General features: G+C 38.2%; 1 protein-coding gene and 1 non-coding gene across 20 annotated transcripts in view; one reads left to right on the forward strand and one right to left on the reverse strand.

The window, feature by feature from the left end:
* KMT2C (lysine methyltransferase 2C) overlaps positions 1-23980 on the reverse strand; it is a 294358-nt gene that overhangs the window by 178600 nt on the left and 91778 nt on the right. For 14 of the 19 annotated variants that reach the window (XR_010945700.1, XM_067747507.1, XM_067747506.1 and 11 more), the window contains 2 exons: positions 9263-9404; positions 2182-2382 (listed from right to left, as the gene is read on the reverse strand). Coding sequence is in view for 18 of the 19 variants with exons in the window: in XM_067747507.1 (XP_067603608.1) it covers positions 2182-2382; positions 9263-9404 (343 nt within the window). In the remaining variant the exon portion in view is untranslated. The remainder of the gene's footprint in view (positions 1-2181; positions 2383-9262; positions 9405-23980) is intronic. The other 5 variants (XM_067747525.1, XM_067747512.1, XM_067747523.1 and 2 more) reach the window with 1 other exon arrangement.
* Positions 11531-11637, forward strand: LOC137229590 (U6 spliceosomal RNA). Its single transcript, XR_010945747.1, has one exon. It is a non-coding gene; the product is annotated as a U6 spliceosomal RNA (small nuclear RNA).

The raw sequence follows: 23980 nt of genomic DNA on the forward strand, positions 1-23980 counted from the left end.
CAAACCATATAAAAAATAACCAGTATTTTTTATGTTCAGCAGTAGAAATGCATAGACTTTTTTTTAAGTTTACCATGCTATGCTAACTTCAAATTCTTGTTTTTATAAAATTTGCCCACAGTGAAATGAGAACAAACCTTCCAGTAAATATAATCTCCATTCCTACAAATACATCTTCACTACTAACTTGCTAATTAGGAGGGAAGAAAGACTAACAGTTCATCTATGAAGACGAATGCATTGTTTTAACATATTTTTTTTACACCCGTAATTTGATGGGGGGACAGGTATAAAAACCCATGGAATGACTAACCAGTCTATTACTAACCAGTTCCCAAGCAGCAGGTTAGTCAAATTTCACCTTCAGGTTTTACAACCAGTCTGTATGTACATAACATATCAGTAAGATGCTGACACCAACCCTACGGATGAGGAACCCAGCTTCGGAGAGAACATCGAGAGAAGTCAGCTGAAATATTTACATACCCTCCCATTTTAAGTCTAAAAAAAAAGAGGAAATGAATCCTTGATTATATATTCTTATATTTACTGCACCATGAGGGAAAAACTATTTTAAAATACTCCTTTTCAAATTAAAAAATTAACTAGCTGTTTATCTGGTTTATAACTCATTAGCAACATATTTTGTCAATATTTAAAATGATCAAGCTAAAGTAACTGTTTATCCCTAAATGATTTCCACATTTCATGAACATGCTTTATTCCTAAGGTCCACTGACTGGCTTGTTATCATCACTTAATAACTTGTTAAACTCTTAAGTGTATATAAAGACTTTCATTAAACCAAGGCTATTTTTACATAATTATTTTAGCTCATGAAGTTTTCAGTAAAAATTAACTTAGCTTATAAAATAAATAAATAAATGAAGCCTAACTGTATTTCCCAGAACAGTTGTTTATTAATTGCCATTATTCTTGAATAATGGCAGAACATGAGGATATACGATATAACCTGGTCCAGTCCAGTAAATTTACTAATGACCGATGGACATAAGTTTTCTGGACTTTTGATATATTTTATTAGAAAGTGAGCTCCCAATTGATCACGAAAGGTAAAGCTAGCTATGGCCTTTAAAAACACCAAGACTATAAATACAATACTTCTAAATTTCCTTAAGCTGTTCCACTTTAAATTCTTTTAAAAGGGTTTTTCTTGTTATTGTTTCATTTCCTACTTTAGGTCTTCAAGGCATTGGCAGCAGTCCAAAAGAAGAAGCCAATCAAATAAGTACAACACAATGCCTTAGTACTTAACTTTGGATAAAAGCCAGAGAAGCACTTGGATGATTACATCATCACCCTCAAGGGGCAGAGCTGGTTAGCCTTACAAGTTAAATTAATTTTTACACTTTCTCATCAACCACAGAAACTTCTATTCCCTCAACTACCAGAGCCAAGTCCACATAATAAGATGGCCTTCAAACGAACCTACAACATATAAAAAAAATATTAACTCCAAAAGCAAACATATTAGACAAGAGTTTGGGGCAACTATAAGGTCCATGAATATAGACACACATATATAGTTATACAAATAGTAAATTCTTTTTTTAAAATTATAGTTGATTTACAATATTATATTAGTTTCAGGTGTACAACATATGTAAATAGTTTCATATTAAGAAAAGAGCATCTTCTTTGACTTTAGAAAGGGAATTCTCAGCACATGATTATTTAGAAGGAAAGAAAGTTAACACTGTACTGTAAGAGTTTACAGGACAGTTCAACATTCTCTGAACCACAGAAACAAATAAATAAATGACACACATAGGTAAAACCACTTTGGTTTTGCTATTCTTTTATGTTATACTCTTACAAACTACTTAAAACTTATCTAGAAAAAGGAAAGAAAGATCTCATTGATTTTCTAAAATTTTCATTCCATATATAGATAAATTCCATGAATCCCCTCTAGCCTTCCTTATATTATGTTCTTTAAAGTTTTCTTCTTTTTTGTTAATACACAACTAGCTTAAACTTTTTTCTAAATAAGAAAGAAATTTTGAGAAAATGAGTGTCTGCTGGGTTAATGGTGAGTCATAAAGCATCGTATGAATGTTGGAAACATAAAAAATTGTTCAGTAACAATCCCATTTGTATATTCATAAACATCGCAATAAAAAACTGCGTTACAAACCACTTAAATTCAAAATTGCTTACTTTCTCTGTCCTCTTGGTTTTCGTGGTGCTGAGTTTTGTATTTTCTCACAAGTTCCACTGCTGTTGTCATCAACGTCCTTCTTGTTAGAAGGCTGGTTTTTCCATGGCAAAATAAATCCAGGCGTTACTCTAAATTGTTTTAAGTCTCCTTGTCCTAAGGAGCTTTTTTCACCACAGTAACAAAAAGCGCAGAGCTGTTCACTGGTAGAAATGAAAAGTACGGAAGACAGAGAGGAGAAGTAGTTTTATTTAACTATTTCAAGTTCCAGACTATTGCAGATACTTGTGCTTTAAAATTAAATATTATGTCTTTAGTGCAAGCAAAGCATTTAAAAATATCTATACCGTAAGAACAATTAAGTTCAATAAAAATTATACATTTGCAATTCTACTTTTCTATAGCATGATTTTTTTAAAGTAGTAAATATACCAAATCAAAAAATTATAGTTCGTGCTTAGAAAAACAATTTTCTTTTAAACCTGATTTAAAAATCTCGAAGTTGATAAAGGAGGCAGGAATGTACAGTGGAGAAAGGACAGCCTCTTCAATAAGTGGTGCTGGGAAAACTGGACAGGTACATGTAAAAGTATGAGAATAGATCACTCCCTAACACCATACACAAAAATAAGCTCAAAATGGATTAAAGGCCTAAATGTAAGGCCAGAAACTATCAAACTCTTAGAGGAAAACATAGGCAGAACACTCTATGACATAAATCACAGCAAGATCCTTTTTGACCCTCCTCCTAGAGAAATGGAAATAAAAACAAAAATAAACAAATGGGACCTAATGAAACTTCAAAGCTTTTGCACAGCAAAGGAAACCATAAACAAGACCAAAAGACAACCCTCAGAATGGGAGAAAATATTTGCAAATGAAGCAACGGACAAAGGATTTATCTCCAAAATTTACAAGCAGCTCATGCAGCTCAATAACAAAAAAACAAACAACCCAATCCAAAAATGGGCAGAAGACCTAAATAGACATTTCTCCAAAGAAGATGTACAGAGTGCCAACAAACACATGAAAGAATGCTCAACATCGTTAATCATTAGAGAAATGCAAATCAAAACTACAATGAGATATCATCTCACACCAGTCAGAATGGCCATCATCAAAAAATCTAGAAACAATAAATGCTGGAGAGAGTGTGGAGAAAAGGGTACACTCTTGCACTGCTGGTGGGAATGTGAATTGGTACAGCCACTATGGAGAACAGTATGGAGGTTCCTTAAAAAACTACAAATAAAACTACCATATGACCCAGCAATCCCACTACTGGGCATATACCCTGAGAAAATCCCATAATTCAAAAAGAGTCATGTACCAAAATGTTCACTGCAGCTCTGTTTACAATAGACACGAGATGGAAACAACCCAAGTGTCCATCATCAGATGAATGGATAAAGATGTGGCACATATATACGATGGAATATTACTCAGCCATAAAAAGAAACGAATTTGAGTTATTTGTAGTGAGGTGGATGGACCTAGAGTCTGTCATACAGAGTGAAGTAAGTCAGAAAGAGAAAGACAAATACCATATGCTAACACATATATGGAATCTAAGAAAAAAGAAATGTCATGAAGAATCTAGGGGTAAGACAGGAATAAAGAGACAGACCTACTAGAGAATGGACTTGAGGATATGGGGAGGGGGGAGGGTAAGCTGTGACAAAGCAAGAGAGAGGCATGGACATATATACACTACCAAACGTAAGGTAGATAGTTAGTGGGAAGCAGCCGCATAGCACGGGGAGATCAGCTCGGTGCTTTGTGACCACCTGGAGGGGTGGGATAGGGAGGGTGGGAGGGAGGGAGACGCAAGAGGGAAGAGATATGGGAACATATGTATATGTATAACTGATTCCCTTTGTTATAAAGCAGAAACTAACACACCACTGTAAAGCAACTCTACTCCAATAAAGATGTAAAAAATAAGTAAATAGAAAGAAAGAAAGAAAGAAAGAAAGAAAGAAAGAAAGAAAGAAAGAAAGAAAGAAAGCAGAAAAATCTTAAGTTGAACCATCATAAATTGGAGACCATCTATCTGTTTTTGGTCTAAGAAATAAGAGACTCTTTTATGTGAGCATGAAATAAAAATAGTTGAACCTGAATGGAATTTTAAAATTTCCCCTTAATCTACACAAACATAACAGAGATGTCTAACTTTTTAAAGCTCCCTATAAGGGCTTCCCTGGTGGCGCAGTGGTTGAGAGTCCGCCTGTCGATGCAGGGGACACGGGTTCGTGCCTCGGTCTGGGAGGATCCCACATGCCGCGGAGCAGCTGCGCCCGTGAGCCATGGCCGCTGAGCCTGCGCATCTGGAGCCTGTGCTCCGCGACGGGAGAGGCCACAACAGTGAGAGGGCTGTGTACCGCAAAAAAAAAAAAAAAAAAAAAAAAAACTCCCTTTAATCCTTGAATTTAGTTGGTGATATTTTGTGTGTTAACCCAGTTCCTTATTTTTCATCAGATTACTTTTGCCATCCAAGTGTTTTAATTTCTTATCCTACTTTTTACCTTCCTTTTCTCCACAGAGACTGAAATATACTTTTTCTTGCTCCTTGGGGGTATTCTGAATAAGTTAAATTTAACTCCCCATCACCATTCCATGATTTGCCCAGTGAAAATAAATTACCATCAATTCTCTTTAAAAAAAAAAAAAAAATCTCGAAGTATTAAAAAGGAATAAAGAAAGTAAAAAATTAAGGTTGGGGAAGAAGGTACAGTTTAATGGCCACTCAATTATATCCCAGCTATGTAAAACAAGTGATGACCAAGTTTTACTTAACTACTTGATGGAACATTCTTTATGCATAATATATATACCATACACACAGAGATATATAAAAAAATAAATTTAAGTGGGTTAAGCAGTTAGTGATGAGGGACAGGGGAACAGACAGAAAGGGTTTAAGAGGAGAGGGAAAGGGATGAATAGGCAAAACTGGATTTTTAGAGCAGTGAAAATGGAGAAATACTTTTAAAGTATTGACAAAAAATATCTTAACCTTCAATTTTATATCCAAAACCATAACTCAAATGTAAAGGTATAATAAAATTATTCCCAGGTTTCTATAAGACCTGAGAAATTTTACCACACAACAGACCCACAATGTAAATATTTTTAGAGAAATATTCAAATTATTAAAGAATTAGGAAATGTTACAAGGGATGTAGGAAATAAAGACTGTCAAATATCTGAGTAATTTATTGTTAACTTTAAAGGGTGGCACAAAGGAAATCCCTGGCTTCCGCTTTGGATGTAGTAGAAAGCTGCAAAGAACTTTGCTCCCACTGTCACAGCAAAAACTCAGCAGACAATCCACAAATTCACTTTTCTTGAACACATCAGATTACAAAAGTTGCAGAGGAAACGATTCACCTGCAGTTGAATGAAAGGCACTTCCAAGAAGAGAAGAGACACAAGCCCTTGCTTAATCTGAGGAAGAGGCCACTCACTGGATGTCATCCAAACAGGCTAAACAGTTCAGTGAAAATTTTATAAACTGCTAAAAGCCAAGTTTGTGGCGGTAGGAGAGTACAGAACACCCAGGACCCGCAAACACAGGGGAATTCTAACCCACTCACGAGCTTCTCTCCATGCACCTCCCCCGGTGCTCGTGCCCACCACTCGGGCATGGAGAGGAGTCCTGAGAATGTACCAGTCATGGTAAAAGCCTGGGCAGGACAACAGCAGAGACATGGGAAAGACACAAAGATCTTTCTTCTTCATCTTCCCTGAGAAAGAAAAGCCTCAGACTGGTAAAAGGAGAGCAAAAGTCTCTGCCCTGCAATGGTCAAGACCAGCCGCAGATGGAGGAATGAATGGGGGATGGGATGAACCTCCCCCCTGGAGGAGGAGCAAGACTGCGTACACCCAGACCATGACGGGTCTCCACTAGCTGAGACAATGACGGGACCCCCGAGACCTAGGGACACAGCGCTCACCTAAGAATAAAGTTGAATCAGAACAATAAGAAACATCCTGCCAAGCCACTCTATATCATTAGTGGCAATGCAAAATAGTACAGTCACACTGGAAAATACTTTGGCATTTTCCTTGAAAAATTACCTCTCTCTTAGATATTTTTACCTAAGTGAAATAAAAACCCTACATTCACACCAAAATCTGCAAGTGAATATTTATACCAATTTTATTCATAACTGCCCCAAACTGGAAACTATCCAAATATCCCTTAATTGGAAAATGATAAATTAAATGTGGTAGAGGGCTTCTCTGGTGGTGCAGTGGTTAAGAATCCCCCTGCCAATGTAGGGAACATGGGTTCGAGCCCTGGTCCAGGAAGATCCACATGTTGTGGAGCAACTAAGCCCGTGCACCACAACTACTGAGCCTGCGCTCTAGAGCCCGCGAGCCACAACTACGGAGCCCATGTGACACAACTACTGAAGCCTGCGTGCCTAGAGCCCCTGCTCCACAACAAGAGAAGCCACCGCAATGAGAAGTCCATGCACCGCAACGAAGAGAAGCCCCCACTCTCCACAACCAGAGAAAGCCCGCGCGCAGCAATGAAGACCCAATGCAGCCATAAATAAATAAATAAATTTATTTTTTTTTTAAAAAATGGGGCTTCCCTGGTGGCGCAGTGGTTGAGAGTCCGCCTGCCGCTGCCAGGGACACGGGTTCATGCCCCGGTCCAGGAAGATCCCACATGCCGCAGAGTGGCTGGGCCCGTGAGCCATGGCCGCTGAGTCTGCACGTCGGGAGCCTGTGCTCCCCAACGGGAGAGGCCACAACAGTGAGAGGCCCACGCACCGCAAAAAAAAAAAAAAAAATGTGGTAGGCACCTCCATAAAAGAGAATCCTACTCAGCAATAAAAAGGAAACAGCTACTGATATATGCAATGACATAAATGAGTGTCAAATGCATTAAATATGCTAAGTTAAAAAGGCCAGAATCAGAAAACAGGTAAGTGACTGCCTAGGGCAGAAGATGGGATCAGGAATGACAGCAAAAGGGCATCAAGTAATTTTTTTAGTATGATGGAACTGTTCTTTATCTTGTTGTTGTAGTGGTTATATGACAGTATACAACTGTCAAAACTCACTACACGGGTGAATTTTACAGTAATTTTACTATATATATATATATATATATATATATATATAAAAACCTGAATTTTTCAAAATATGAAAAATGTTAGGGGGCCAAGACAAAATAGGAAGTATATATTTAAATAACTAGAAAATGAAATGATAGATGATAGATACAAAGAGATATGAAAATATGATAAATCATTATTCATATTGCTAAGACTAAGAAATCAATCCGAACTCTAAGTTTGAAATTCTTTCAAAATTAAATTCAACAGGGTACAGAAACATGAGCCTTAAGGAAAACCATCTCAAAAACAAAACAAAATATAATGTATAATCAATAGGAAAAATTATGAATGCAATAAAAAGCAGGAAAAAGGGGAAAAAGTATTGCCTTCACAGGGCTCACATGACAGTAAGGGAGATAAACGAACTGTGGAGAAATAAAAAGTGCAACAAAGGAAAATAAAGCAGAAATAGAGGGTAAACGTGGTGGGGGCTACGTTTTATTTATTTTTCATCCTACTCTTTTATTTTGAAAACCTTCCCGAAGATGTAGAACATAGTGGGAATTTGAATTTTTTTTTGTTGTTTTTTTCTTGGTTGCATCCAGTCTTAGTTGCGGCAGGCAGGCTCCATAATTGAAGAATGTATGCTTCTTAGTTGTGGCAGGCAGGCTCCTTAGTTGCAGCTCACCAGCTCCTTAGTTGTGGCATGTGAACTCTTAGTTGCAGCATGCATGTGGGATCTAGTTCCAGGACCAGGGATCAAACCCGGGCCCCCTGCACTGGGAGCGCAGAGTCTTAACCACTGTACCACCAGGGAAGTCCCTGAAATTTTTAATGTAATTTATATATTTAATTTAAATATAAGAGACAGCCAAAAGAGAGTTTGGGAGAAACTTGATTTACATTTTAGAATGATCATTTCTGCAACTGTGCTAAGAACAATGTGGACTGGGGAAAGCAGAGAAGAAGTGGAGAGACCCCTTAAAAGGCAACGACAGCCCCCTAAGGATAAGAGGCCTTGGAGTAAGATGGTAGGCAAGTTAAGAGAGTGAGCACTGGTTTGGGATATCTTCTAAAGGTGGGCTACAAAATTTAGAATGTGAGGTACGAGAAAAGAGAGAAATCACGGACTAACTCAAAAGGTTTTGGCCTAAGCAACTGGGTGAATATTGGTATTATTTATTGAAATGAAGAAATCCCGGGGAGAAGATTTAGGACAGGCCTGGGGTCAGAATCAACAGTGGTTGTGGACATGTTATGGGTGCAGTGTCTAGTGTACTTCCAAATGGAGATATCAAGCAGACAGATGGAGAGCAAAGTCTAGAGTTCAGAGAAAGCTCAGCCCTCAAAATATAAATGTGGGGTTTCATTAGCACACAGATAGTACCTAACTATCGGACTGAATAATAAAAGTAAACACGCCGAGGACTTCGACCTGAGGACTCCAACGTGATAAAGGTGGGGAGTCTGCACAGAAGCCAGCAAAAGACAAAATGAGGAGGCAGATGTGACAAAAGCAAAAGAAAGGAAACATTTCAAGAAGATGGGAATATTCAACTGATGGATGGTTCCAGTTTTATTCATGGCTTCCAAGTTAAGATCTAAAAAATTACAAGACTTAAGCTGAATGATACACAGAGAAGTTACCACATCCTGTATTTCTTTTTTTAAAGAATGAAGAGAGGGTAAAGAACAAGAGTATAAACTTAAGTTTACAAGTAAATAAAAAATCAGTTCTTATGCTAAAAGTTTAGACTTTTTTCTTCTTCTAGGGATCGATCGCATCCTGGAAATATTCTGTCCTGGTCTGAGGAGAGCAGAGTAACACAGTTCTACAGCCACCTAAGCCCACGGACGTGCTTCACTCCAGCCACGTGCAGAGCTATCAGCTCTAAAAGTCCACCCAGCTTTCTGTCCTAAGCCTGCACTCTCTGAACTCCCTCTACAGTCAACTCGCTGCTCTTTTGCCCGTCACTAATCTCCAATCCAGTTGCATTCATTCTCTAACCTGATTTTGGCTTCTATACCAACAGAGACCAGGGAGGCTGCAGATTCCTCAGACACAGAACGCTGAAAGGCTGGGCCTGGCTGCTTGCTGCTGTCCACTTCTGCTTCAGCATCTTCTTCTGCTGATTGTTCTTTGATTTCTGCTTAACAGTAAACAAGAGAATACAAAAAGTCATTCTGCATTATACCAATCTTTAGTGAATTTATCTATAAAGCATACATCGTAAAGGAAAAATAATGAAGCAACAAATGACAATACTTAACTAACGTAGGAAAAGCTTATATATATATAATTAATGGTACTGTTTATATTTATTCTATATTATAAAATGATAATCAAAATAATGTAAAACAGGGCATACTTTTCCAAATTACAATTGACGCAAATCTTAATAATAACTGTTAAGACCCTTATTTTCAGGATTATAGCAGTTCCTCTACACAACAAATGTGACTCATAAAAAAGTTTCTTGGTAAGTTATAAATTGAAATTATCATTCATTTAAAACAAGCATTACGGCCTCTATCAGCCATTCTAAAAGTTAAATGACTGAAAAGAACACAGTGCCTTTGACTCCAGTGCCTTGTTTTCAGTTATCCTCAAGACTCCAACCCCGAACACCTCACACATACTTTCTTAGGAGGCAACCTAACTGTTGAGAGGGTTTCCAAACACCATTACCCCTAATATCGTTCCTCTCTTTAAATAAAACAACATATCCACCACCCTGTCTCTCACACTGTATTGTTAGACATTAACAGGCATGATCCCTGCACTAGCGCTCCTGATGCAACCCCACGCTCCTGGCTCCATCTTTCCTTTCTAACTGGAAATTTACACATACTTTTCTGCACCACTATCCTCAAACCAACCAACCAACCAACCAACAAGAAAAGCTTATAGTCGTTTAAGCTCCTCCTGTCTTTTCTTCCTTTCACCACCAAATTTCATGCAATGGGACTCTGGAGTGGCTGCCCTCCACCTCAGACCCTTCCTACAAGGCATCCATCCTCCAACCACAGCACTGTTCTCGCCACCTCACTGGTGGCAAAAGAACTAATAAATAATCCCGGGCTACTCACAAGCCTTCAAACACTCCAGAAATTCATCTGGCACCAAGGAGTACTCACTCCCTCTTTAGTGAAATGCTTTTCACCTCTTAAACACAGGGAGATATCATGGATTACTATGGGCTTTGGAGTCATGAGGACAAGTTCCACCAACTACAAACTAGGCAACTTTATGTAGACGTCATCTCTCTCAGCTTCAATTCACTCCCCATAAAATCAGAAAGCTACCTATACTTCACGAGTTTGTTAACAAAGATTAATTGAACTGTCTAGTGTCTGCCTCTTCAGCTGATCTGAGACCTCTGAACGTGAGTACAGCTCTCTACGTGTCCTTTACGTGCTCGTCTTTTGTGTGTGTGTGTTTTCTTAATAAATTTATTTATTTATTTATTTTTGGCTGTGTTGGGTCTTCGTTGCTGCACGCAGGCTTTCTCTAGTTGTGGTAAGCAGGGGCTACTCTTCGTTGTGGTGCGGGGACTTCTCACCACGGTGGCTTCTCTTGTTGTGGAGCACGGGCTCTAGGCACACGGGCTTCAGTAGCTGTGGCTCGCAGGCTTAGCTGCTCCGTGACATGTGGGATCTTCCTGGACCAGGGCTCGAGCCAGTGTCCCCTGCACTGGCAGGCAGATTCTTAACCACTGTGCCACCAGAGAGGCCCAACTTACTGATTTTTTTTTAATTTATTTATTTTTGGTTGTGCCGGGTCTTAGTTGCGGCAGGCAGGTTCCTTAGTTGCAGCATGTGAGGTCTTAGTTGCGGCATGCATGTGGGATCTAGTTCCCTGACCAAGGATCAAACCCGTGTCCTCTGCATTGGGAGGCGGATTCTTAACCATGGCACCACCAGGGAAGTCCCTGACTTACTGATTTTTAAGTCAACATCCCTAACCCTACCTCCTGTCCTGAGCTCCAGACCATACTTCAACTGCATACGAGGCACATCTAGCAGCTTGAACACTCACTTTCACATCAAATCTGATTTCTTACCTCTCAGATTAGCATGACTTCCCTGTCAAAGTCTTCTAGATTCAAAATGAATTTTAGGGAACTATTCTGACAAATGAATAATTTTGAGAACTATTAATTTTTTAGTTAGAAATAATTATAAACAATTGTAAATCCTGTCAAATCATAAAATTAATGATGCAATGAGGCATCAAACATAGGGTTTTGGTTTTCCTATTTAAAATGTTTCTTTTGTGCTCACTTCGGCAGCACATATACTAAAATTGGAACAATACAGAGAAGATTAGCATGGCCCCTGCGCAAGGATGACACGCAAATTCGTGAAGTGTTCCATATTTTTGATGCAAGAGGGAAGAGATGTGGGGATATATGTATATGTATAATTGACTCACTGTTATAAAGCAGAAACTAACACACCATTGTAAAGCAATTATACTCCAATAAAGATGTTAAAATAAAATAAATGTTTCTTTTTAAAACTGAAATAGAAAAGTTGACCATAAATTAAGTGCTTGTGGGGCCGATTAATCACGGTGTCTCTCCTGCCTACTTCTAGCCACAAAATTGGTATAGAATCAAATCTACAAATACAAAATACATTTGTATCAAACAAGGATTATAAAAAGATCTGCAGGGCTTCCCTGGTGGCGCAGTGGTTGAGAGTCTGCCTGCCGATGCAGGGAGACTGTATTTGGACATCTCTGTTACATCAGTTTAACCCATGCTCTAACACAGAAACCAGCATCAGGTGTGGAGCACTGCCGTAACAAAAACTTAAAATAGGCGGGCTGGTGAGTAGGTGAGAGAACAGTGATAGAAGTGTTTGGAAATCAACTGACACCATTTATGCTGTATCAAAATATATGGTAGTGCTGTGACCTGCAATAACTTGAAAAGCAGACCAGCTGCCTCCAGAGCTCTAGGGAAAGCATCTGGAGAGAGCCAGGAATTATTCTGCGTTGCCTGCCCTCTAGCACTTTTACAACCAAAGACAGAAAGGAATACAGTACGGCTTGAGAGATTCTCTCTGCCTATAATATTCAAAGTACTATAAAATGACCATATATAAAAACACCTTTAAAGAAGCATTTCATTTCTACCCAGAGATGTCCAGAGCACATGTGGGGTATGCCCTTTTTGTACCATTTCTACTACTAGGTAACAAGAAAGGGTAAGAGTCAAGAGAAGAAATGAGAACTGTAAAAGAGGAATAAGAAGAGGGCCTCAGAAGCTTACAATGAGGCAGGTGGATGAGGGTCACGTCACCACATCCCTGGGAACACGTTTGTCCTAAGAACCAGCACCATTTAGCCTGCATCCCCCCCTCCCCCAAAATCAGGGTCCCTCCAATAGGTATGGCCTGTCCGTTCTCTCTTAATATGTTGCTAACCACCACTATGGCCTCTAATCAGAATTTTTCTTCTAGCAAATTGAGGCACAATCTCAGGTATTCTGTTGTTTTTCTCCCCCTGAAAAATAAAACACATAACACTTTAAACATTCTTTGGGTTTTCTTTATTGTTATAACTAAGGGGAAGTAAGTAAGAGGACAATCTCTCTGCCTGTCTCTCTCTCTCTCTCTCTCTCAAATTAGACCTAGAAAGAAACAGTAAGGTTAAATATGAATGTTATTGGTGGGTTGGTAGGTCTTCAGGTACACAACTTTTGAAATTTCAGAGGGGAAAAAAAACAGATTCAGACAAAGGGATTTTTTTTCTTTTTTAAGAAATGGGACCAGGAACAGGCCTGATCCACAAGGAGGACAGTAGTAAAGCAGGCTTTAAGAGTTCTCTTTTCTTAAAAAAAAAAAAAAAAAAAAGGAATATTCTCCTCTAGCTATTTTTCCTACTGGCTCTGCCCATGATTCTAACCTGGATCTGCCAAAGATCCAATAAGGATTGGTGTGTTTTGGTCTTATTTTGGGTTTGGATTTTGTTGTTTTAATCATTTGTTTTTTAAGGAACAAGGAAAAGTCCTATAACTGCTTCCTAGGGAACAGTTCCAGCCACAAAATAGAAATAGAAAAAGGCATCCCTAAATATGTGAAACTACATGTAATAATATAACCTATTTCTTTTGGCTGTCACTCTTCATTTAGTAGAAATGTTAGGTCTCACTATCTGTCAAAGTCAAGGCAGGACAATTAAACTAGTGTTTACGTCCCTCTCCTCTCTTAGCCCAAGTCTTCGAAAGACTGTCAGAGTTTGGCAGCAGAATGTGAAACAGACTACTCTGGCTGAAATGAAACCCAAATATCCAACAAGAGATGTCATCCAGAGATGCTCTGGATGAAATGACTGTGAACCCAGAGACAACTGAGGGAACGGTTCTGATGCAAGTACTTGGCTACCTGCAGTTAACTAATAAAAATGCCTCAAACACCATCCTGTACTTGTGCCTAATGCAAGAAAGCTGGCCTTTCAACCTGTGCCACTTTGCAGTTTTTGCCTTTCATGGGATTCTATTTGTTCAAATGACTACAGTCCAGAAATGCGCAAATAAGAACAAGCACATACTTTTTAAAAAAAAATTTAAGTGCTGAGAATTTCCTGGTGGTCCAGTGGTTAGGACTCCGAGCTTTCACTGCTGAGGACCCAGGTTCAATCCCTGGTCAGGGAAATAAGATCCCACAAGACGTGAAGCACAGCCAAAAATAAATTTTAAAAAAAATTAAAAATTTAAGGGTTATATTTTTCTTTGATACAAAATCTCCAGTGTACCTTTCTCCTTATTTTGACCTAAAATACTGACAAAGCCAGTTGGTCTCAAAATGCTCTAAAACCAGAAAGATGGAGTCCTCTCCAACCCTGGGGATGATCAGAGTGGGGTGGTTTTATTCAAAGCACCTACTTGTGTGTAAACTCAAACCACCAGGTGTCACATGTGGGTGGTAACTACACTAAAGAACCTAAGAGAACTTGGATAGCGTGTGCACTCTAGGCAAACCTTTGTAGATACATAGGTAAATGGGACACAACTGTAAATTAGCTCTAACCGTGCCCTTACACAATGCCATTCCACCTCCCATGACTCTTACTCTTAATTAGGATTAATCCTAAATAGTTGGTTCTATGACACAAAAAAGTTTAAAATTAATAGCAAAGGCTGTTTTGCTGCTTTAGTTAAAATCAAAGGCTTGCAGTCAAATGGTCCAGAATTTGCATCATATCTCAGTCATTTGCTAGCAATGTGACCTTCACAACTTGCTTAATTAACCTCATCTCAATTTCAGTTTGCTAATCATTTAACAGATAGCTAATGCCAGCTACTATAAAACTGTCTCTGAGGATCAAAAAAGAGAATACATTGGGCACTTAGCCTAACGCCCTAAGTATACAGTAAGTGTAGGTATGTAGCTGCTACTCTGATTACCTACACTCACATACTAAAACTATGTATTTACTTTCCATCTAGTTGGATATCACCCACCAGATCACACATTATTAAACTGTATTGTGGGAAGTAACAGGAATAAACAGAACATTTATTTAGCACCTCCTGGCTGTTTGCTAGGGATTCAATAAATCATTGCTTTAGAATGATTTTTTTACCAAACAAAATTTTGGGTAACTACTATGTACCACACATTCTAGTCCAATGGTAGCACAAAAATACAGTCTATTTTATTGTGTTTATCAGGGTACATATGAGAAAACAACTCTTTAATAGGGAAAAAAAAGAGTCAGGATCCCTATGCTTAATGGATCTATTCAGGAAATAGCAAATGATGGCAACAGGACACAATCACTGACATGATGGAGGTACAAGGTATCATGGGAGTTAAGGGAAGAGGTGGAAAATATAATTTAGAAAGGCTTCAGAAAAGTATCAGAAGCCCAGCTGAAACTAAAAGGACAAGTGTAAGTGTGCCTAATAGTTCTCTCACTTAATTCTTCTCTTTTAAAAAAGAGTAATCTCTGAAATTAACACAACACTGTAAAGCAATTATATTCCAAATGGATAAAGAATATGTGGCACATATATACAATGGAATATTACTGAGCCATAAAAAGAAACGAAATTGAGTTATTCATAGTGAGGTGGATGGACCTAGAGTCTGTCATACAGACTGAAGTAAGTCAGAAAGAGAAAAACAAATACCATATGCTAACACATATATATGGAATTAAAAACAAATTGGTTCTGAAGAACCTAGGGGCAGGACAGGAATAAAGACGCAGATGTAGAGAATGGACTTGAGGACACGGGGAGGGGGAAGGGTAAGCTGGGATGAAGTGAGAGAGTGGCACTGACATATCTGCACTACTAAATGTAAAACAGATAGCAAGTGGGAAGCAGCCGCATAGCACAGGGAGATCAACTCGATGCTTTGTGACCACCTAGAGGGGTGGGATAGGGAGGGTGGGAGGGAGACGCAAGAAGGAGGGGATATGGGGATATATCTATATGTATAGCTGATTCACTTTGTTATACGGCAGAAACTAACACAACATTGTAAAGCAATTATACTCCAATAAAGATGTAAGAAAAAAAAGAAGTTTAAAAAACCAATAAGTTGTAAAGATCAACAAAGAAAAAAAAAAACAGAGGAATATCTGGACTTCCCTGGTGGTGCAGTGGTTAAGAATCTGCCTGCCAATGCAGGGGGACATGGGTTCGTTCCCTGGTCCAGGAAGATCCCACGTGCCGCGGAACAACTAAGCCCAAGTGCCACAACTACTGAGCCTGCGCTCTAGAGACTGCGGGCCACAACTACTGAGCCCACGTGCCACAACTATGGAAGCCTGCAAGCCTAGAGCCCGTGTCCGCAACAAAAGAAGCCACCGCAATGAGAAGGCCGTGCACCACAACGAAGAGTAGCCCCGCTCACCGCAACTAGAGAAAGCCCGCGCAGCAACAAAGACCCAACACAGCCATAGATAGATAGATAGATAGATAAATTTATTTTTAAAAAAAGATAAGGAAACTAAGTCTGAAAGTTAAACAAGCTTGAGGTCACATAGCTAACAGGAAGCAAAGCTGGGATACACAATCAGATTTGTGTAACTCCGAAGCCCAAGGGTGCGCTTTCCACTACTACACACTGCCTGGTACAATATCTGATCTGATCATAGCTCATAAGTTTTATGAATAAATTCATGTTAAACCGAAATGTTAATATTTTACTAGGACCATGTTACTGAGGAATCATTTGTTGAATATGAAGAATGAGATGAAAGTTGAAAATATAGAGTTTTTCTCTTTACTTCTTAAGCACTACTGAATAAAATTATAAAGTAGTAAGAACATTTACTTCACAGCAAAGTTCATGGAAATAAAATATTTTGATCTTGGTCAATATGAAATTTCCCCCCAAAGGTTAAATAATTCTTTGAAAGAGCTGTATGTATCCTACAAATATATTCAGCAAACTCACCAACATGACAGCGTAATAGACTATAAGATGTCAAAAATATTCTAGAGTCCAATTATGGCCTCCTTACCAAAACACAGTGCATCCCTTCAATGCACCCTATCTTTTTACTCAACATCGCCAGTTATTGGAGAAATGCAAATCAAAACTACAATGAGGTACCACCTCACGGCAGTCAGAACGGCCATCATCAGAAAGTCTACAAATAACAAATGCTGAAGAGGGTGTGGAGAAAAGGGAACATTGTTGGTAGGAATGTAAATTGGTGCAGTCACTATGGAAAATAGTATGGAGGTTCCTCAAAAAACTTGAGTTACCATATGATCTAGCAATTCCACTCCTGGGCATATATCCAGCCAAAACTATAATTTGAAAAGACATGCACCCCTATGTTCACAGCAGCACTATTTACAACAGCCAAGACAGGGAAACAAACTAAATAATGATTGGATGAAGAAGATGTGGTATATACATACAATGGAATATTACTCGGCCATAAAAAAGAATGAAATAATGTCATTTACAGCTACACAGATATACCTAGAGATTATCATATTAAGCGAAGTAAGTCAGAAAGAGAAAGACAAATAACATATGATATCACTTATATGTGGAATCTAAAATATGACACAAATGAACTTATCTATGAAACTGAAACAGATTCACAGACATAGAGAACAGACTTATGGTTCAGCAGGGGGGACAGATTAGGAGTTTGGGATTAGCAGATGCAAGCTATTATACATAGGATGGATAAACAAAAAGGTTCTATTGTATAGCACAGGGAACTATATTCAATATCCTTTAATAAACCATAAAGGAAAAGAATATGAAAAAGATATATATATATATATATATATATATGAATCACTTTGCTGTACACCAGAAACTAACACAACACTGTAAATCAACTATACTTCAATTTTAAAAAATAAAATAAATTAAAAGCAAAGCATCCTATCTTTTAATTTTTAGATTGTATTTAATCAGGGGTTCTAGCATGCTGGAGGGAGAAATTACATCTTTATTTATACTGACCTCTGAGATTTAAAATTTTAAAATAAACCCATTTCATCATGAATATACGCACAAGCAGAGTTGTACAGCCATACTCATGTCTCTGTCACCAATAGAAAGCAGATAATTTATCACATTCAATGCTTGCAGATATCCCCAAAATATCACTTACCCTCATCACTACTTCAAAATTACCATAATTATAAATTAGATTTTATGATTTAAGAATAAATAAAGAACACATTATGAAATTACAAATTTGGCTTTTTTCTATTTTGGTAATATTTCAATATAACTATTTATCTTTGCAATTTTATTTTATTAGTTTTAAAACATTATTTGGAAAAGGGTCTGCCATAGGGGTCAGTGACATGAAAAAGTGTACCACTAGACAGCACCCCACTAGACTATATACTCTATGAAAGCAGCTACTTTATCTGTTTTACAAACCAGAGCCTATCACACAACCTGGATGATGTTCAGTAATTGTTTAATTAACTGATTAATTAAACATTGTGTAATACAAAGCAAGCAGATAAATCTTATTATACACAAACACATAAATTAGAAAAAGCACAGAAAAATATAAATTTTTAAATGGGCTAATATTTGGTAATTACGTTAGTCAACACGAACATCCATTTTTCTACTAGTTATCCAAACCATACGCATGCTTCTATGATTTAGTCAACTACTAAGTAGAATAAAAATTATTTTTCTCTCTCCTAACTTCCTTTACCTCCCCAGAACTGGCAATACTTTCCTTGCTTCCTTTATAGTACTAAGACTACAAAAGAACGTATATCTAAGAAATTGTGTAATCATGTCCTTTCCTTCTTTTGAACAGTGGTGCTCAAAAAAAAGTCTGCATCCCGACAGTTACGTTTTCCAGTGGTGTGTGGCTCACTGAATCTAATGTATCTACTACATCCAAACTGTGCTATAAAGCTAAAGAATTAGCACATGATAAACAGCAAATATTTTACTTATTCTATCTTTATTCATTAAACTACTTGACACTCATTAATATCAGGATAGTCACCACTTTCAGAGGGCATGTAAAGACATTAAAATGTAAGCAACTATAAATAAATACAAAAAAATGTCAAACAGTGGGTCCCTAGAAGCTAACACTTTTACAGCTAACTTATTCTCTTTATACTTACCCATAGTTTCATAAATTTTCACAAATATACATTACTATTATACTTTTAATATGATTTTTTAATGTAAGCACAAAAGAATTAAGAAGAAGACTCCGATACTTATCAAGACCTCAAAACCACAGGGACATTAATTAGGATACTAATTGTCAAAATTCAACTGCTCTCTGGATATTTTATTTAGTTAAAAATATTTCCTTTAGTTTTTCTATATGACTTCTTAAAAATGTGTTTTTAATGGATACTCATTTTTCACAACTAATAAAAGAAACTAAATAAACCCAACAAATTACAATATACATCTTCACCATATAATAATGGATATTTATAGCAATGTTAATCTTCTTCTGAGCCTTATCTTTATTTAGGCCTAAAAATCCAATGCAAATAATATGAGGATATTTAAAGAGACATCTTCATGGCTAACATTTAGTAAGTGCTTACTATGTCCTAGGCAATGTTGTAGGTGGTTAAACGCATTAACTCATTTAAACTTCACAACAACCTTATGAAGACGGCTGCCTGGCCTAGGACTTTACACAAGCTAATAAGTTAGTCTGTTACTGTTTCATGGATGCTGGCAGAAGACACAAGACTCCTGGATCAAAGACAAAAGGACTGTATTACTCACTGCACAGCAAGCAGCAGAAGCATGAGGATACTGTTGTCAGTTCCCTTCTGGCCCCCAAGTGTCACGGGGGCAAAACCATGGGCCCAAATGGACTCCTGCACTCTCAGTGAACTGTATTACAAGGAACAAAGAGTGTGGGAAACCACTGCTTTTATAGTAAAAGCATTAAACAACCTGCTCTTTGTCCCAGAGGGATACACGACCTCATTCTTCAAGGTTGCTCACTGCAAACACAACCCTGAGAAAAGGCCCAGGTAAGGAGTGGCCAAGGCCTTCCATTGCTGGCATACACAAGATGTGTCAGGTGCAAGGGACCCATGGCGGGGTAGCCCCAAAACAGAGCTACTATCATCATCTCCATTTTACAGATGAGGAGGCAAGATAAGAGGTCAAGGAACTTTGCTCAAAAACACAATAAGCAGAGGAGTTTGAATTCAAACACAGGCAGTGTGGCTCCAGAACCTCAACTACCACTAATCACTACTACGTTGAGTGTGAGCTGGAGCAAAGAAACTGAAGAAATCAAAATAACTGCAGAACTGAAAACAAGAGGATCACATGAAGCAACAGTAACTCTGAAGACAATGTTGGGATGTGGTGGATGCACTGGAGAAAACAGAAGAATCTAAAACAGTGAAGATGATGAAAGAAGATTAGTCAAAGAAAAAGAATAACAGATACAACAAATATGCATAATTACTACTACTTAACAAGGAAAATAGACTGAATGGAAAAAAATATTCAAAGATTCTATGGAAAAAACCATTTTTGAAATGAAGGATGGATTCTACAGATCAATGCAGCTCAATCAAAGCAGAAGAAAATATAAGCTGCCCCAGCCCTTAACAAAGGAAGCAGATAAAACGTTAAGAAGCAAGTGGAGGACCCCCAAACAGAATCTATAACCATGACCTGCACAGTGCCCCCTCGGCACCACTTCATGCCTCTCTGCCACTGAAGCCATCATGCCGCTCCTACTCCTAACTCTAGGTGTGAACTATGACTATGGTACTTGGATACCAGAGACTGGTTTACTTTTGAAACAGACTGGATCAGCAATTGACATATGATAAAAACTGGTCCTCCAATTCTGTTTAGCTGATAAAGAGTCACGCTCCCTCTCCAGGGATATGGACAAGAAATCATGTGGTACCCAAGTTTGCAGGCAACCATCTTCCATCAAGGGGAGCCAGCCATAGGATGCAGCTGACTAAAAAAAAGGCAGAGAGATACAATGAACCAGGAATTTTGTGACAATAGTGAGGCTGACTTAAGCCAACTCAAACCCATCTGATCTCTGAACATGACAGTACATGACCCATAGATTTCATTCTTTCTTCGAATTTGAATTATTTTACTTTTTTTTTTAATTTTTAATTTTTTTATTTTTGGCTGTGTTGGGTCTTGGTTGCTGTGTGCAGGCCTTCTCTAGTTGAACCGAGTGGGGGCTACACTTTGTTGTGATGTGCGGGCTTCTCACTGCAGTGGCTTCCTCTGTTGCACAGCAGGGGCTCTAGGCATGTGGGCTTCAGTAGTTGTGGCTTGCAGGCTCAGTAGTTGTGCCTTGCGGGCTCTAGAGCGCAGGCTCAGTAGTTGCAACGCACGGGTTTAGTTGCTCCACGTCATGCGGGATCTTCCCAGACAAGGGCTTGAACCTGTGTCCCCTGCACTGGCTGGCAGATTCTTAACCACTGTGCCACCAGGGAAGCCCCGAGTTATTTTACTTTTAATAACAATATCCTGGCTGGTAGACTCTAATAAATGGATATCAACTTTCATACACGACCCAAGGAAACAAAACAGACTACACATTCTATTCAAGTGTTGCCCAAAATTTACATAAACTAGCACATATTAGAATGCAGAGAAAAGAATCCTGCAGCCTGTGGAAGAAAAACCACATTCAAAGAACGATAGACAAGATGAAAAGGCAGAGGGCTATGTACCAGATGAAGGAACAAGATAAAACCCCAGAAAAACAACTAAATGAAGTGAAGATAGGCAACCTTCCAAAAAAAGAATTCAGAATGATAGTGAAGATGATCCAGGACCTCGGAAAAAGAATAGAGGCAAAGATCGAGAAGATGCAAGAAATGTTTAACAAAGACCTAGAAGAATTAAATAACAAACAGAGATGAACAATATAATAACTGAAATGAAAAATACACTAGAAGGAATCAATAGCAGAATAACTGAGGCAGAAGAACGGATAAGTGACCTAGAAGACAGAATTGTGGAATTCATGGCTGTGGAACAGAATAAAGAAAAAAGAATTGAAGACAGCCTAAGAGACTTCTGGGACAACATTAAACGTAGCAACATTCGCATTATACGGGTCCCAGAAGGAGAAGAGAGAAAAAAAAGGACTTGAGAAAATATTTGAAGAGATTATAGTTGAAAACTTCCCTAACATGGGAAAGGAAATAGCCACCCAAGTCCAGGAAGCACAGAGAGTCCCATACAGGATACACCCAAGGAGAAACATGCCAAGACCCATAGTAATCAAACTGGCAAAAATTAAAGAAAAAGAAAAATTACTGAAAGCAGAAAGGGAAAAACAACAAATAATATACAAGGGAACTCCCATAAGGTTAACAGCTGATTTCTCAGCAGAAAATACTACAAGCCAGAAGGGAGTGGCATGACATATTTAAAGTGATGAAAGGGAAGTACCTACAACCAAGATACTCTACCCAGAAAGGATCTCATTCAGATGTGATGGAGAAATCAAAAGCTTTACAGAAAAGCAAAAGAATTCAGCACCACCAAACCAGCTCTAGAACAAATGCTAAAGGAACTTTTCTAAGTGGGAAACACAAGAGAAGAAAAGGACCTACTAAAACAAACCCAAAACATTTAAGAAAATGGTAATAGAAACATACATATCAATAATTACCGTAAATGTGAATGGATTAAACGCTCCAACCAAAAGACACAGGCTCACTGAATGGATACAAGAACAAGACCCATATATATGCTATCTACAAGCAACCCACTTCAGACCTAGGGACACATACAGACTGAAAGTGAGGGGATGGAAAAAGATATTCCATGCAAATGGAAATCAAAAGAAAGCTGGAGTAGCAATACTCATATCAGATAAAATAGACTTTAAAATACAGAAGGTTACAAGAGACAAGAAAGGATACTACATAATGATCAAGGGATCAATCCAAGAAGAAGATATAACAATTATAAATATATATGCTCCCAACATAGCAGCATCTCAATACATAAGGCAACTGCTAACAGCTATAAAAAAGGCAATCAACAATAACACAATAATAGTGGGGGACTTTAACACCTCACTTACACCAATGGACAGATCATCCAAACAGAAAATTACTACGGAAACAAGAAGCTTTAAATGACACAACAGACCAGATAGATTTAATTAATATTTATAGGACATTCCATCCAAAAACAGCAGATTACACTTTCTTCTCAAGTGCGCACAGAACATTCTCCAGGACAGACCACATCTTGGGTCACAAATCAAGCCTCAGTAAATTTAAGAAAACTGAAATCATATCAAGCATCTTTTCTGACCACAACGCTATGAGATTAGAAATCAATTACAGGGGAAAAAACGTAAAAAACACAAACACACGGAGGCTAAACAATACGTTACAAAATAACCAAGAGATCACTGAAGAAATCAAAGAGGGGCTTCCCTGGTGGCGCAACGGTTGAGAGTCCTCCTGCCAATGCAGAGGACACGGGTTCGTGCCCCGGTCCAGGAAGATCCCACGTGCCGCGGAGTGGCTGGGCCCATGAGCCATGGCTGGTGAGCCTGTGCATCCGGAGCCTGTGCTCCGCAACGGGAGAGGCCACAACGGTGAGAGGCCTGCGTACTGCAAAATAAAAAGAAATCAAAGAGGAAATTGAAAAATACCTAGAGACAAATGACAATGAAAACATGACGATCCAAAACCTATGGGATGCAGCAAAAGCAGTTCTAAGAGGGAAGTTTACAGCAATACAAGCCTACATCAAGAAACAAAAAAACTCTCAAATAAACAATCTAAACTTACACCAAAAGGAACTAGAGAAAGAAGAACAAACAAAACCCATAGTAGAAGGAAAGAAATCATAAAGATCAGAGCAGAAATAAATGAAATAGAAACAAAGAAAACGATAGCAAAGATCAATAAAACTAAAATCTGGTTCCTTGAGAAGATAAACAAAATTAATAAACCATTAGCCAGACTCATCAAGAAAAAGAGGGAGAGGATTCAAATCAATATAATTAGAAATGAAAATGGAGAAGTTACAACAGACACTACAGAAATACAAAGCATCCTAAGAGACTACTACAAGCAACTCTATATCAATAAAATGGACAACCTGGAAGAAATGGACAAATTCTTAGAAAGGTAAAACCTTCCAAGACTGAACCAGGAAGAAATAGAAAATATGAACAGACCAATCACAAATAATGAAATTGAAACTGTGATTAAAAATCTTCAAAAAAGCAGAAGTCCAGGACCAGATGGCT

Source organism: Pseudorca crassidens, chromosome 8 (genome assembly GCF_039906515.1).
Source record: "Pseudorca crassidens isolate mPseCra1 chromosome 8, mPseCra1.hap1, whole genome shotgun sequence".
In the NCBI taxonomy this organism is placed as follows: domain Eukaryota; kingdom Metazoa; phylum Chordata; class Mammalia; order Artiodactyla; family Delphinidae; genus Pseudorca; species Pseudorca crassidens.